Below are 13,345 nucleotides of genomic sequence, written 5' to 3' on the forward strand. Positions count from 1 at the left end.
GCCCCTCCACTCCCCCTTGTGAGGAAGCTGTAGACCACGATGAGGTCTCCCCTCAGCCTCCTCTTCTCCAGGCTGAACAGGCCAAGTGACCTCAGCCACTCCTCGTACGTCTTCCCCTCGAGGCCCTTCACCATCTTTGTAGCCCTGTGAGTACCTTTGTATTAAAGATGAGACATCTATGAACAGGTCATAAGAACCTTCTTCTTCTTACACCTGCTTTGAAATAAACATCATCTGTTAATTTCACTTAAAACATGTTTAATTTTTGTTAAATTTCACATTTGTTTTTTTTTTATCTAATTACATGCTTATCTGCCTATCTTCAGAGAATGGAGCACCAGTAGGTGGCTATGCATACGGTTTTGCAATGCTCTTATCTTGTCTTAACAGGCTGGGGAGTCAGGCAAAAGGACAAAGTACAAAATGTTCAAAATATTCAGAGTTCCATTTCCTAACTAATCAGGATTTGAAATTTAAAATACTTTGTTCCTTTACTCAGGGAATATCACTTTCTTCTATTTTTCAAAATTTTCTGATTCAGTTCAAAGATAGATAAAGTATTTATTGGGATTTCTAGACTAGGATGCTGTCTTAAACAACAACAAAAAAGTTCCTTAGATGTACTGAGGCTTAATGTAACTTGTCCATTGAAAACTACACTTGAAAATAGGACTTTGGCTCTCTTGCAAATTTCAGGAAAATTTCAGGAGAAAAGCATCCTTTCTCACAGAATCACATGGTGGTTGAAGTTGGAAGGGACATCCGGAGGCCATTTAGTCACTCCAGTCAAGCACAGCCACCAAGAGCCAATTGCCCAAGATGTCCAGATGGCTTTTGACCAAGGAAGGATACTCCACACATTCTCTATGCAAGCTTGTTCTTGTGCTCAATCACGTGCGTAGTAAAGAAGTATTTCCTGGTGTTCAGACAGAACCTCTGCTTTCCTTTTTGTGCCCATTGCCTCTTGTTCTGTCCCTGACCACCACTGAAAAGAGCCTGGCTCCATCCTCTTTGCACCCTTCCTTCAGGTATTTACGTACACTGATGAGATTTCCCCTGAGCCTTTTGTCCTCCAGGCTGAACAGTCCCAGCTCTATGAGCCTTTCCTCATAAGAGGAAAGGGTGCTTCAGGCCCTCAGTCATCTTTGTGGCTCTTTGCTGGACTCTCTCTGATATGTTCATGTCTCTCTTGTACTGGAAGGGGGCAAAACTGGACTTTGTGCTCCAGGTGTGGCCTTACCAATGCTGAATGTAGGGGAAGGACTACTTCCCTCAACTTCTTGGCAATACTTTCTCTAATGCAACCCAGGACACTATTAGCCTTCTTTGCCACAAGTCCACACTGCTGGCTAATGGTCAATTTGTTGTCTACCATAGCCACCAGTGCCTTTTCTGCCAAGCTGCTTTCTAGCTGGATGGCCCCATACATATGTATTTGTACATGGGGTTTTTCCTCCCCACATTCAGGACTTCACACTTTTCCCTCTAAGACATCATGAAGTTAATTTCAGCTCATTACATCCCGTTGAGGTCCCTCTGGATGGCAGCATGCCCCTCTGATCTATATGAAAATCCTACAAGTTTTGTGTCATAAATTGTTGAGGGTACATTCTTCCTCATCATCCTGACCATTAATTAAGATGTTAAATAGGACTGGACTCACTATGGGGTAAGCCTCAAGTTACTGGCTTCCAAGGAAACTTTGCACCACTGATCACTGCCTTCTGGGCTCTGTCATTCAGCCAGTTTTCAGGTCACTGTCTGCCCATCCAGCCCATACATCAACAGCTTGTACATGAGGATCTTACAGAGGACTTGCTGTAGTCCACGTAAACAATATCTACTGCTCTCCTCTGATCTGTCAGGCTTCTCATTTCATTGTAGAAACTTAACAGGTTGGTCAAGCATGACTTCCCCCTGGTGAGCTCATGCTGACTACTACTGATGATTTTCTTGTCCTTCATGTGCCTGGAAATGGTTTCCGGGATTAGCTAATCCATCACCTACCCAGGGACTGAGGCAAGGATGACCATCCTGTAGTTCTCTCAGTCCTCCTTCCTACCTTTCTTAAAGACTGGAGTGGCATTTGCTTTCCATTAATATTCAGGCATTTCTTCCAATCATCATGACTGAACAGAGATTATAGAGTGGCCTCACATGCTAGCTTCCCCAGCACTCGTGGGTGCATCAGGGCCCACGGATGTACGTGTGTCCAGTCTGCGTTGTAGGTATTCCATGCCAACCTTATGAATACATTTTTATCCTGTGAGTTGCAGTAAGTTACCAGGTAAAGTCATGCTTCTTTTTTTCAGGAAGTCCTGACTTAGTGTTGGAGCACTACAATTATGACACTGAAAACACTTCTACCGTTATAACTTGCTTCTACTATTTCAGTATAGATGTAGATGTATGTAGATATGATGTAGAACTTTATATAATAGTGAAGTCTTTTATAACATGACATTGGGTGGAGTAAAATGTTGCTATAAAAACCAAGTTCAGCTGACTACTTCTTTTTCTTTGATTAATGCAGAGTAATTCATTACAATTATTGCTGTTAAAATTGTAAAAACTTATGTAACTTTAACCATTGTTAACTTGTATCCTCTGTTCCATCCTTAGAATGACTTTGTTATCACAGAATCACAGAACTGTTAGGGTTGGAAGGGATCATCTGGTCTAACCCTCCTGCTTAGGCAGGCCCACCTAGAGTCAGTAATGTTTAGAATTAATATTATCCAGCCTCACGATTACTGTGCCCTCCTTGGTTAAGTCTTCTCTCCACTACTCATCTGTCTGAAAAGGTTTTAACTTTTGAAGTGGTCCGAGTTGCATTAATATTGCTTCCTATAATGTTCAGGGATCACTTCATCTGACTTTTCTGAATAGAAGTCATCTTCTGATGTATATTTTTAAAATGTTTACATTTGTAATGGGAGGCAAATTTTTATTGTTTCAGATGTTCTGTTCCCAGTTTGCATGTCTCAGTATTGCCAATACATTCAAAACAGGAAGTGCTCGCTTAAATGCAGATCCTGCAGATATGCATGCATGTCAAGTTTTGTGCTATAAAAACTGATCGGGAGGGTTGCTGAAGTATCTTACACCTTATTGCTATGTATACTTAACAAAAGAAAGCACTCCTTAGCAGGAGAGCAGCAGAATTCTGCAGAGCAAGATGGCCCTTCTCTGAAATTCTATTAACAGATACTGTTGTTGTTGAACAATTTCCAGAGCTGCAGATATATTTTTATCTGTAAGCCACAAATAGGAATTTAAATTAAGCTGCTAGACTCCTTTAGATACAAGTTTAATAATTATTTGATAGATCTTATAACATGTAAGTGACCAGGCTCTATCCCCATTCCATGTGTATCGAGCTTCCTAGTAAGTGAAACTTTTACTATGGAAAACAGGTTTGTGACTCAATGTGTGACTGACATGAGTTATGGAAAATTGTACGTAAATGAATGCCTTCCAGTGGCACGTCTAAAAACCCAATGTATTTTCCTTCCTGTGGCATTTAAAACAACTGTTCTGCACACACATTCTCAAGGATTTCACGTCACCCACCGGAAGACCCTAAAATACTGTTTTCCCTAACCTGACCCTGAGTGAGAGAAATCCAAGCTGACCCTGACTCTTCTTCTTCCAGCTAGGGCGCTGGAATATACAGAAAAGAATGCATACCTAGGGTGCATAAATGCTACTTTGCACATCGCTAAAGAATTGTAAATAACTTAGAAATTTCTTCGTTCTGGGCTAAAAAAATCTAGATGTCGTAGAAAAAAAAAGTTTGCTATACCTGAAAATAAAAGCTGGAGAATTAATATGTTTTCCCTACATTGATTCCATTGATTTTTGGACTTTTTAAACAAGAGAAAAAAATAAATATCTGAATTTCAGCTATGAAGGAAATGATACTGCTGTTTCAGATAACTGAATGGGCTTATAGTGGCTTTGGAAATGTAAGGTGAATCTATGTAGATTAGTGGCTTCACTAACTTTGTGGTAGTGGGGGTGAAAGGAAGATGGTAAGGAATCCTCTTTATGCATTATGACTTAGTGATACCTTTAAATATCATGTGGGAAGTAATCAAAGGAGCGCATAAGATTTTATTTTCTGTGAGACACAACTTATTGTAACATATTGGTATAATCCTTGCTTATGAATCACAGGCCCAGTCCATGGAGATATTTCATCATATCTGATTTTTAACGTATGGACAGTTGCTATATGAAGGCTCTCATGCAGTTTTGTACAAGGTGTAAGTTGTATCCACATTGTTGTTTGGTATTGTTTGTCAAGGGCTGCAGCATTTTCATGAAGTTGAATGTAAATGAAATAATCTTAAAATTAGAATCAGAGCTCACAGAGGCAGATTTATAAAACTATGTCAATCCACTTCTAGGACTAGCACTATAGAATTGAAAATATTTTGGATATTCTTTCTGATGAGAAAAGATATGATGGTATTAATTTACCACTGTTTTCTACATTTAACAATGAAAAAAAATGTTTGACTCCAGCTGCATTAACTTTTATTCTCAAAAGCAGTAGTGTGTTTGAAAACAAAGAAAGGAAAACAGTAAAAATCTTTGTGAATGCCTGTTTGTGGTACCAAGTTTATTTTTGCCTATACCACAGAATTACATTCAAAAGACAAATTTCATATTATCCGTAATATGTTCGTACAGTAGAAACTTGCTACAGGTCATTTCAGAAGGGAAAACTGTAACCTATAAAATGTGATTAACCAGTTGTAAGGAAGTCCAATAATCTCAACAGTGTTATACTATTTAGGGTAGATATAAAGTTACCAATACTGCCAAATCATATGTACTCTCTTGTGCTGCTAACTTTATTATCAATCTGATCAATATTACACGGTTGGGACATTCTTCTACTATATACATGAAAACAATTATATTTTCCCAGCTATATTGTAATCAGATTGTTTACTTTCAGGGGTCTGTAGGTTTACTCTCTTTCTTTTGTTTCTGCCAAATTAATTTTAATTTTTTTTTTTTTTTAACATGGAGTGGGAGGATTAGTAACTCAAGTCGTTTTGGTAGTATGAACATTAACCTGAAGCTGTGTAGTGATTCTTTGTAGAAGATATGAACTTTAAGCTGAAATAGTGTAGTGATTCTTCGTGAAAAGAAATTGAACTTGCACTGTCTTACATGTACAGAGAGTGAAAAGTAATATCAGCTGCTCAGTGCAGTATGGCATGTTTCTAAATAGTTCATCAACACCTTCTAATTAGGGTGCACAGCAATTTTCTTTAATGCTATTCATATTTAAGATAATAGAAGGAACACAAAGACCCATTTAAGACTTTTAAATGTTTGTCCTGAGACTGAAATTTAGCTTGCCTTCTGACCTTTGTTTGATTTTTTTGATTAATAAAAGTTAGCTCTTATGTAATGAATTTGGGCATATGCTATTTGGCATTAAAGTATATCCTGCCTGGCACTGATTATTTATTTTACTTTTTAAAGGCCATGATTAAAAGTTTTATGGATGTCTACCAGCTTGCAAGTTCCAGAGTTGACATGTTAGTGAGAAAAACAGCATCTCATCGGCTTCACACTGCAGTGCTAAAGTCCAAGCTCCAAACAGCTTGTCTTCATGAAAGTGAGAACTTACAATTGGTAAGTCTGCTTTTCAACTAATTTTTGTCATTTGGACGTAGTTTCTGAGCATCTCCCTTCATGCTGCACAGTTTCTGTAGTGGCAAGAGAAACCTTCTGAGACTTTTTCAGAAGAGAAGGGGTGATAAAAGTTAACACAAGGATTAATTTTACTACTGTATCTTCTGTGAGGACCTGCTCTTTGCTGCTGTCACTGGAAAAGTACACATTGTGATTTCTGTCTTTGGCAGTACAACAAACAGCTGAATTTTGGACCTGAAGAATTTAACTCTCTAAAGATATAGCACCCTATGAAAAGAAACTGTTATTAATTGTGCATGTAAAGACAGTGTTAATTAGGATACACGATTTTTTTTTTGTAGATGGTGATGAATAATGCATCTCACTAAAGGAAAACATTGTGATCCCATTATAAGGTTAAAATCCAATTTCAGAGATCATTTCTTGTCTAAAATGTTGTCCACAAAGATACTTGAACTTGTTTAAGGCTAATAATGTGATTCCTCAGATCTGAGAAGTGTCTTTAGGGGATTGTTGAATGCAGATGTATTTGTCACACAGGCCAGACACATTAACTGTCAAAGATATATGGTCAAGTATGTCTAGAATGAGACTTTAAGTTGTGCAACTTGCATACACTTGATAGATTTCTTCTCCATCTTTCTTCACTTTTCCACACAGGATTAAGAAGAAAGCTTTAGGAGGTGGGCTTTTTTGTTGGTGTTTTTTTTTTTTTTGTTTGTTTGTTTGTTTTGTTTTGTTATTTTTGGGGGTGTTTTTTTTTGGTGTTCTCTCCCTCCTCTTTTCTCATCTTTTATTCTTGTGAAGCTAAGGACCATAAGGAAAATCAGGATTGTTTGATTTTATGCTTGAAACATAAAATCCTGAAGAAGAGAGCAGTCAAAGCAAATGGCATAGACACCTCAGCAAACATATATCCAAAGGTTGTGACTATCACTTTTGTCGTTTCCAAAATAATTGCATTAATTTATTATGATGCTTCTAAATTGTATCAACGTGGTGGAAAATTAGCACAAATAGAAAATATATTCATCAGTGCTGAATTTCACTTTTAAGATCTTGAGATGATAATTGTTGAATGAAAGCGTTATTTGTGGCTGTGCAACCTTTCTAAAAAACTCAATGAAATTGCTTCACTGAAATTGCTTCTTTTCTCCTCCAACTGGCCTTTCTTTATGTTTCTACTACATTTACATTTGTCCTGCTGAGCCTGTGCCCAGTGTAATTGGGTTGCTCCTTTGCTTGTTATGATTGTTTTTGTTGTTTAAATCAAGATGACCACTTGTATACTAAAGATTGGGAAGTCTGCCAAACTTGCTGCAGCGAGGTTTGCTTTCATTTGGTTTGAGAGAGCTTTTAGCAAAGATTATGCTAGTCCTGTCTATGAAGGTCTATGCAGTGGCTTGATTTGTTACAGTGAAAACAAACAAACTGCCCCCCCCCAGCTCTCTGATGCCTGTGATTAAATGCAATTCTTTCATAAGTAATTGGTGTCTGCCTACAGTATCAATGTACAGATGATACTGTTTGTATTGTAGTACTGTCTGTGGGCCCTTCTGTACAACCCGCTGAGGAGACTAAACAGTTCTTCTTGAGACAAGGTTTAATTTGAACCTCAGCGTAAGTGTTAATCAGAAGTGTTCTAAAATTTTAATGTAGAGGGGAAAAAAAAATCAGAATGATCTCAAACTTCCTTGAAAAGAATTATATGTATTTATAGGGTATTGTTTAATATTTGTATTGTCTGTAAACTTTGTTCCTAATATTCACAAACATTGCATGAAACATGAGTTTTAGTAACTTCATGGCTTTTATTTTTAAGGTTCAGATGACAATGTCCAATTCTGATTTTGAGGAAGTTTGCACTGACGCAATTAAAGTATTAAAGTACAGCTGACTTTTTGGTTGATTATTTTCAGTGAAACGGAATAATGCCTTTCTCAGGCATCTGTTGGGTTTCATAATGATAACACACTTAGTTGTTTTCAATCATTGTTTAATCACACACCCAATTCAAATAACAAAGCAAACAAAACTTTTTCATGTAAGAGAGAAACACAGTAACTGGGCTGTAATAATTAGTTTAGACTGTATTTTATTTTGCAGAACTTCTTCTGACATATGCTTGTGTTCCTAGAACAGTGAGCTATTGCTCAGTGCTGAATCAAATTTTTGAAAAGTTTTTCAGGTGCATACCAAGTGAGTGGACACCTAGCTTGTAAGACCAATTTTTATATCACTATGTCATGACTATCTCTTGGTGACTTATATGCTGGTTGTATAAGGTTATATGACCTCCCAGCTGTCCGTTGTAAGTTTGGGCCATTTATCAGCGTTGTCTTTTGCATGTTGAGGAGGTGTTGCCTTCCTAATTGACCTTTATGTATTGAAATTTCCTAACTGCATTGCTTTTCTTTCTATTCACACCACTTCTTTTCTCTTCTGTTGCTTTTTTTTTCTTTTCTTTTTTTTCTTCCTTCTAATAATTGAACAAATCTGATTCAATAAGGCAACATCAGTGATTCTGACTTCTCATCTTATTCTAAGTGTTTGAATTGACATCTCCATCCTCTTCATCCTCCAGTCTAGTTCCAGGCCAACCACTTTCCTTCTAGTCAATAGAGTTTAGATTCTGAGGTTGCTATGTGTGCTCATGCTAATGCCAACAGAGAGGAATAGGAGGATTATTATAGGAGGAAATAGAGGAATAGAGGATTATTATGTGGGGTGAAAGGATGTCAAGAGCAGAATACCTGTGTGCTCTTTGTTAGAGTCCACCTGTCTGTCTGTTGTACCCATCTCTGCTGATTCTTCCTCTGTGCAGATGAAGGCCCCGTGCATATTTCATTCTTGCAACTCTTTAAAATTCAGTATGAATAAAATATAGACTATTATTTTTCTAGCTTAACCCTTTTTTACCTGTTGTTCCCTGTTTCTGTATCTGTTTTCTCTCTGTTTTTTTTTTTTAATTACTTTTCTGCTTTTTTCCTCTACCAAGTGCTTATGCAACTTCCGTTACATTTCTAAAATGTCTTTTTTTCTGTTATCAAACAATTAACACTTTGTAAAAGTCTTTGCAACCATAACAGTTTCACTTTTCTGTATTTCCTTATTTTTTTAAATTTACTTTTTCTGAAGTGCAACTGCTGCAGTCGCAATTCTGTCCTCTGTAACTTGCTGAATACCGCATTTAGGGCCATATCTGTAATTGGTAGAGCTAGTAATAATAGTAATAATAGTTCAGCTAATAATGTGTCATTGGTGTGGCCATATATATAGACTTGTCTATGAGGATTTAGGTTCCAGAGGAAGAACAGAGAAGCCAGCAGTCAGCCTCTAGCATGAAATAAGATGGAGAATTTCACTGAGCACTGAGCACTGAATTCAGTACAGGACTGGCACTGCCATTTTCTCCATGAACTTTAAGAAACTCTGTTCCAGTTACAAACTTCTCAGTGGCCTTCCCTTTATGTGTCAATGTCCTTATGCCTTCTTACAGCTTGCCTTAGGAAAGCTTATGGTTCTTAGAAGGCAGTCTTAGTGGAAGTATTTCACCAGTAGGAACTGTACATATAAGGAGAGAAGATACCAGCTAAAATGTTCCAATGTTTCTTATTTTTTTCCTGATTATTTTTTGTTCAGCAGCAGTAGACATCAAAAACTGGACTGTCCTTATGGGTTTCCTATTAAATGAACACTTGCCAATATTTTCACGGAACTGGATTCTACCCCTTTGATCCATTTTACTTTTTCAAATGCCCGAACTTATTACTATGCTTGCACTTTCATTCAGAGTTGTAGTAGCAAGCAGGCTTTGAACTGTGAGCTTATAGATGCTGTACTCTACAGTAATATAGTCATAAGCAATTATTTTGTGGGTGCTGTGATGAAACGTGGCATCACGTTAGTCACATGGCAAGCATGAGTCCATGCCTAAGGGAATTTGTTGCTGCAAGCGCAGTGCTGTGGGGAGTGGATGCGGTGACACTGTATTTTCCAGTGTCTGACACGCATCAGGAAGTGACAGAATTCAGTCCAATATAATTGTGCTCCAGAAGATATTTTCGTGGCTTTCAGCCCTGAGATTTTGTGCCCGGTGTCAGTACCACTGTCAGAATTTTAAGGATGTGAAATATTCTGCTATTAGTTTTGGCAAACAAAAGAAGCCCTTGTAACTCTATTCCAAACAGTCAAGTGTTTCTCTGATCCTGAGTGTACTTTGTGGTCCATTCCACTCTGTGGCATGTGTGTGCAGGGAAAATAGGAGGGAAAAGGACAGCTATATTTAATAGTCACCCAGAAGCATGCAGTGATCCTCCTTCCTCTTTTTTTTTTTTTTGGCTTTCACATCAGAATCAAAGGAGAGTAGAAAATGAATGAAGGGGAAAAGAGACTAACTTACAAAGCTGATGAAGAAAGCTTTCTATGCTGTTCTGGAAAAAAGGAAATTTGGGGAGCCAAAAGGATAACTTTAATTGTAAAGGTAGAGAAGGCAAGTTTCAGATGAAGAGAAAGTCTGTAAGAAGAGCAGAGTTCTCATGCAACGAGCCATGAAAACAACTGTTGTCTTTGGATGCTTCTCCTAACTCGGGTTGAAGATCAAATCGCTCATTGCTTTATGTGGCTTTGCATCATCCTTCCTTTTTTTTTTTTTCCCCCACAGTTGTGTCTGTGTCTGTCTTTTGTCTGAAAATTCCTAGTGATATCTTGTAAAGTACTGCAAATGTAAGGATTACAAGTTTCAGTAAGGTAAGAGAAGCAACTAGAATGATCCTACATGTGAGAATATGTATACTTTTATATTTTTTATTGAAAACAGAATTAAGCAGAAAGTATACTTCATACTCAAAGCAGTCGGCTCTTGGTTCTCATGACCTACTTGCATCTTTTTGATGGGAGGGAGAGAGAAAATAAATGTTTGAAACTCAGACTTACCAGTTAACTGCACCACTGACACTCTCTTCCTACTTAGCCAGACTAGTCTGGGCAGTGCATGCCTTTCCCCATACCCTTTGTTTCCATGTCACTGGTTCAGTCAGCATTTCAAGGCTGGGACCTACCTCTAACAGAGATGCAACATCTTACGTTTATAATTATGAGAAAGGAACTGGAGAGGAAGAAATAGACCATTGCCTTTTCACTTGCTGCAGAGGAGAAAGTCTTGAACTCCATCAGTGTAGTGTTAAATGTCAGAGAACGTCTTTCATGGGCCAGAGCCATATCTCTTGTGTTAGAACATGGAATGACTGATGTAGCTGGGGGAATTCTTCCCAGATGTTGCAAGAAGCAGATAGGTCCTGGATGAAAACTTTGCTTGGCTTTTCCACTACTTCATGCTAGCCTGATGCACAGTTCAACCAAAAATATTTTTTTGAAAGATTTGGAATCAAACCGGTTTTGTAAAAGATTTGGAAACACTAGTTTTCAATTTTCTGTGCAAAGAATTAAGCGGACTTAATATTTTCATCGTTACCTTTGTCTTGCAGCATTTTCTTGGCATTAGTCCAGGGCAGAATTTAGTAAGATGTAGACCTCAAATAACTGTAACTTTGCTCAGTACTGTTAATTACCAGTGCATGGTTTATTTACTGTGAAACATAGGAATATTCTTAAAGTGGTAGAAGTAAAGGAAAATACAGCAGCCCTGTAAGGAGAATTTTCCCACTATTGAAATAATAGACAAGAATGTGCAGAAATACTGGAATAAGCAAAAAAATAAAACTATTCACTAGGCTTGAAGTCTTTTGTCAGAATAAACCTGGAAAGCAGTAACATCTACCAGGGAGTAATTTTTTTACTGAAGTATTTGAATTTCTTACCTGACCGTAAGCAACTGACCATCAGTTGCCAACTTTACTGCATAGTCAAGGAATGCAGGTATCCTGGTATAAATGCTCACCTTGTTATGTGGTATTGCTTACATAAGTAATAGTTGTAACCAAGCAGTATAAATCATATAGTTTAAACTATTTGCTTATTATGTAGTACCAATAAAAATATAATAATATGAAACCAATATGATAAATCATATTATGTGACTTGGGGCAAGGTGTTCAGAAAGAGTTACAGCAATCCACCAACACATTTGCTGTTTGGTAAAGAATACTTCCTTTTCTATGCAAAAGTTTTTTGATACTCAATATTCTGGGTATGTGAACTTTTAACTTGTCAGACTCTTGTAACATATTTGAAAATTATAGTAATTTGATTAAAATGTTGCCTATAAGGCAAAAGGTTCAGTTAATAGAATCCATATGTAATTAAAATGCAGAACTAAATGTAATCAGACCCCAGTGACTGGTGCCTTCATATTGATAGTTTTACAATGGCCTCTGGGGTTGAAAGTTTATGTTAAAGTTACTAATGTAGCTGTGCTCCAGAAAATGAGCAAGGCAATTTAGCCATTTCAAGTATGACAACATGCTGAAGCAATAGTCACACAATACAAGAAGTTGATACTCTGAATTTTAGGGGTATCTTCCACTGGCAGGTGGTAGAAGCACAAGAACTACTTGAGTACACTAGTCAGAGAATTGCATTCAGCGGCAGCACTGTTGTATAAACATCTCTAAATGAAGGATCTTGCTGTGAGCATCTAAGGGTGTATTTTTTTTAATAACACAGTCACTTAATTTGTGTGAATTCACATTTGAATCATCTGAAAGTTATAGACACAACACTATGTACCAACCCACAAAAGAAGTTAAAAAAATTTCCTGAACTTAAAAAAAAAAATAAAAAATTATTTTCTCTGGACAGTTTTAAGAGTCGACATCCTGTGTTAGAGTTCTCTAATCATCACCAGCACAATTTACAATCAGAACACACAGAGAGCCAGTTCAGACCAGCTCATCTGTTGACTTTGGCAGAAGCCCTTAATCTCACTGTGTGCAGCTGCCACTTGAGAGCTGGGGACTCGGCAGAGAGCCGAAGGAGGGTGGGATACGGGGTTGGTCAAGGCATGAACACATAGGCCTGCTTCATTTCAACAGTCGTACACTGCTTTTTTTATAGTCTTTTCATTTTACAGCCTTTTTTTTTTTTTTTTTTTTTTTTTTTTTAAACCTGAAATTAAATGAGGACCTCTCATGAGCCACTGCGCTCCAGGCATAAGAAATTGTAATGTCTGGCTTCCAGAAACTGTCCCGTCAAAATGTGCTTCTGATTAGGTGGCTTAATTACAGCTGTGAAAACAATGTTGATTTAGGCCTCAAGATTCCAGTGCATGTCAGCCGTTATTAGCTAGCCTTGGACTGAAGCCACCATTTTAAAACTCTGTACCACTAAAGTCACACACTGCCTGACAACTTTTTATTTAGGCAGAAATGTTGCCAGAAGCAACACATTTTATGCAAAATATTTTTCATTGTGCAAATTTCAAATGTGACACTGTTGATGGACATAAAATGGGTAGTTATGGCTGGACTTCACCAAGTCCAAAGCCTAACTTTTGCAAAAATAAAACCCCAAACCCTGTTTAAAATAGTTGTTATAAAGTTTGACTGACATAATGCTTAATTTTAATTCCTTTAATTCAGTTTTATTCCAAATCCAGCATGTTGGTTTAACCACCCAATTTTATTGCATCTAAATTTTCCTGACAGTTTCATTTGCTGTTGGGAAATAAAATTGCCATTTTTGCAACATGGGAAATAATGGCTAGTTT

The 13,345-nt window shown here is 37.4% G+C and overlaps 1 protein-coding gene across 11 annotated transcripts in view; it reads left to right on the forward strand.

Annotated features, from left to right (window-relative positions):
* The window catches only part of CCDC171 (coiled-coil domain containing 171), a 178,287-nt gene that overhangs the window by 141,935 nt on the left and 23,007 nt on the right, over positions 1 to 13,345 (forward strand). For 9 of the 11 annotated variants that reach the window (XM_066987705.1, XM_066987696.1, XM_066987695.1 and 6 more), the window contains one exon: positions 5,506 to 5,658. In XM_066987705.1, coding sequence (XP_066843806.1) covers positions 5,506 to 5,658 — 153 coding nt within the window. Of the gene's footprint in view, positions 1 to 5,505; positions 5,659 to 13,345 lie in introns of those variants that run through there. The other 2 variants (XM_066987704.1, XM_066987703.1) reach the window with 2 other exon arrangements.

Source organism: Anser cygnoides, chromosome Z, assembly GCF_040182565.1.
Source record: "Anser cygnoides isolate HZ-2024a breed goose chromosome Z, Taihu_goose_T2T_genome, whole genome shotgun sequence".
NCBI classification, from domain to species: domain Eukaryota; kingdom Metazoa; phylum Chordata; class Aves; order Anseriformes; family Anatidae; genus Anser; species Anser cygnoides.